Here is a 3,047-nt window from a genome sequence, read left to right on the forward strand (position 1 = left end):
AATGATGATGAGCAGAAACTTAGAGTAACTGTAATTGTGAAAGACTGAACTTTTCGTATTATTGAACATTATTGAAAAACCCGTATGGGTAATTTTCTTCTTTTCGTAACCAAGAGAGCTATTTTGTCTGTAAAACGCTTCCTACTGATTGAGAATGGATTTTGTGACGGAAGTATTTTAGTGTATCTTAGTTCTCAGATTGAAATGGTCGTTAACTTAAAACTATTTATTTACTAAAATAAGCACGTTCATCATAACGTTTATATAAAATAATAACATTACTGAATAATAAGACGACATAATTATATAGGTCGTTCGTTTGGCCTTCCATAGGGGTAGTGGTGGAGAGGCATCGCGTCACCCCTTCTCCCATGCTCTGCTCCGCCTTGGGTAGCTGACGTTGCGTAATCTGGTTGAGGAACTTCAGAAGAGTCTCTGTCACTTGAATGGATTATGGAAGATTGCGACAAAGGACGGGAGAGGCTGTAAGTCGCTGGAGATGCGAAATTTCGCTCTGGGGAGAGGTTATCCCGTGAGTCTGGGTTGCTTGGCGTCCTTCTGTGCCTGTAGCACGTCCACACTAGTATCATGACTAGAAGGATGCAGCCACTCACTGTAATACCGAGGATCACATGCATAGTACCAGCCTTTGCGATGGTAGACAGTCGCAGCTGGACGATTTCTTGGGCCATGCTGAGCGACATGCGAGTGAAATTGGTCAGTCGGGAGAGGTGGTCTTTTTCCTCTATGCTTATAAGGGTGTTTGATTTCTCTAGCGTTTCTGTTAGAGTCCTAAGTTGTGCTTCATCGTGCATGAGAGCCAGAAACTCAGATGGACCTGCATCTTCTCTCACGGCATCTTGGAGATCAGTAGTAAGTGTCTGTAGGATGTGTGCCAGACCACGAATATGATCGTCTGCTGAATCCATAGGACTTTCAGTGGAGTTCCAATCTCTTTGAGAGAATGGCTCTTTCTTTGGGGGATAAAGAATTTTACTAGGGATCAATCTGTGTTGTTTGCGTTGCATGTTTAATGATTTGTGTGTACCATACACATCATGTTGTACCATGCTTTTATCGACAATACTGGCAAATGGTATTTCCCTCACCGCTCGTCGAAAACGCATTTTCCCCTGGTTTCTGTTCCTTTTCTTTTTGGAAAATTTCTTTAAGACTGGAATTTGTAGCTTAGAATTTTGGGAAATGGTTGTATTTTCAGTTGCTACATCAGCTGCACTCGTTAACACACTGTGTTGCGTGGTAGTCCCATATGGTGCAGTTACGTAAGGCAAGTGAGAATTCGTAAAATCAAGTGACTCTTCACCACTAGGCACAACCTCCTCGTCCACAGTTCCATTGGGGATCCGAGAGGAAAAGGGCGTAGTAAATAGTCTGTCACCAGAAACATTCTTATCTTGAGTGCCATGGTAAAATGCCGGGGAAGCGTTACCATTGAAAGATTTGGTCGTTGCTCCAGGGGCATAGTTACCAGAGGTCGGCGTGATATATTTACTGTGATTGGCGAGGATCGGAAGGGATGGAGAGGTCGTATTGCCTTCAGGGGAGGTCGTCGTGGTCGTATTGCCTTCAGGGGAGGTTGTTGTGGTCATGTTACCTTCAGGATAGGTCGTATTGCCTTCAAGGGAGGTCGTGGTGGTCATGTTGCCTTCAGGAGAGGTCATGTTAATTTCAGGAAAAGTCGAAGTGGTCATGTTGCCTTCAGGAAAGGTCGTGGTGGTCATGTTGCCTTCAGGGGTGGTCATATTAATTTCAGAAGAGGTCGTGGTGGTCATGTTGCCTTCAGGGGAGGTCATATTAACTTCAGGAGAGGTCGAAGTGGTCATGTTGCCTTCAGGAAAGGTCGTGGTGGTCATGTTGCCTTCAGGAGAAGTCGTGGTAGTCACGTTGCCTTCAGGGGAGGTCATATTAACTTCAGGAGAGGTCGTAGTGGTTATGTTGCCTTCAGGAAAGGTCGTGGTGGTCATGTTGCCTCCAGGGGAGGTCATATTAACTTCAGGAGAGGTCGTAGTGGTCATGTTGCCTTCAGGAAAGGTCGTGGTGGTCATGTTGCCTTCAGGAAAGGTCGTGGTGGTCATGTTGCCTTCAGGAAAGGTCGTGGTGGTCATGTTGCCTTCAGGGGAGGTCATATTAACTTCAGGAGAGGTCGTAGTGGTCATGTTGCCTTCAGGAAAGGTCGTGGTGGTCATGTTGCCTTCAGGGGAGGTCATATTAACTTCAGGAGAGGTCGTAGTGGTCATGTTGCCTTCAGGAAAGGTCGTGGTGGTCATGTTGCCTTCAGGGGAGGTCAAATTCACTGAAGGAGAGGTCGTAGTGGTCATGTTGCCTTCAGGAAAGGTCGTAGTGGTCATGTTGCCTTCAGGAGAGGTCGTGGTGGTCATGTTGCCTTCAGGAGAGGTCGTGGTGGTCATGTTGCCTTCAGGAGAGGTCGTGGTGGTCATGTTGCCTTCAGGAAAGGTCGTGGTGGTCATGTTGCCTTCAGGAAAGGTCGTGGTGGTCATGTTGCCTTCAGTAGAGGTCGTTGTGGTCATGTTGCCTTCAGGAAAGGTCGTGGTGGTCATGTTACCTTCAGGAGAGGTCACATTAACTTCAGGAGAGGTCGTAGTGGTCATGTTGCCTTCAGGAAAGGTCGTGGTGGTCATATTGCTTTCAGGGGAGGTCATATTAACTTCAGGAGAGGTCGTGGTGGTCATGTTGCCTTCAGGGGAGGTCATATTAACTTCAGGAGAGGTCGTGGTGGTCATGTTGCCTTCAGGGGAGGTCATATTAACTTCAGGGGAAGTCGTGGTGGTCATATTGCCTTCAGGGGAGGTCATATTAACTTCAGGAGAGGTCGTAGTGGTCATGTTGCCTTCAGGAAAGGTCGTGGTAGTCATGTTGCCTTCAGGTGAGGTCATATTAACTTCAGGAGAGGTCGTAGTGGTCATGTTGCCTTCAGGAGAGGTCGTAGTGGTCATATTGCCTTCAGGGGAAGTCATATTAACTTCAGGAGAGGTCGTAGTGGTCATGTTGCCTTCAGGAAAGGTCGT

At 46.9% G+C, this 3,047-nt stretch overlaps 1 protein-coding gene across 10 annotated transcripts in view; it reads right to left on the bottom strand.

Moving 5' to 3' along the window:
* Window positions 1–211: 211 nt before the first annotated feature.
* LOC125041722 (mucin-2-like) overlaps window positions 212–3,047 on the bottom strand; it is a 14,121-nt gene continuing 11,285 nt past the window's right edge. For 8 of the 10 annotated variants that reach the window (XM_047636960.1, XM_047636958.1, XM_047636957.1 and 5 more), the window contains one exon: window positions 212–3,047. This exon is cut by the window's right edge. In XM_047636960.1, the coding sequence (XP_047492916.1) occupies window positions 303–3,047 (2,745 nt within the window). In that variant the 3' untranslated portion in view covers window positions 212–302. The other 2 variants (XM_047636962.1, XM_047636963.1) reach the window with 2 other exon arrangements.

Source organism: Penaeus chinensis, chromosome 31 (genome assembly GCF_019202785.1).
Source record: "Penaeus chinensis breed Huanghai No. 1 chromosome 31, ASM1920278v2, whole genome shotgun sequence".
Lineage (NCBI taxonomy): Eukaryota > Metazoa > Arthropoda > Malacostraca > Decapoda > Penaeidae > Penaeus > Penaeus chinensis.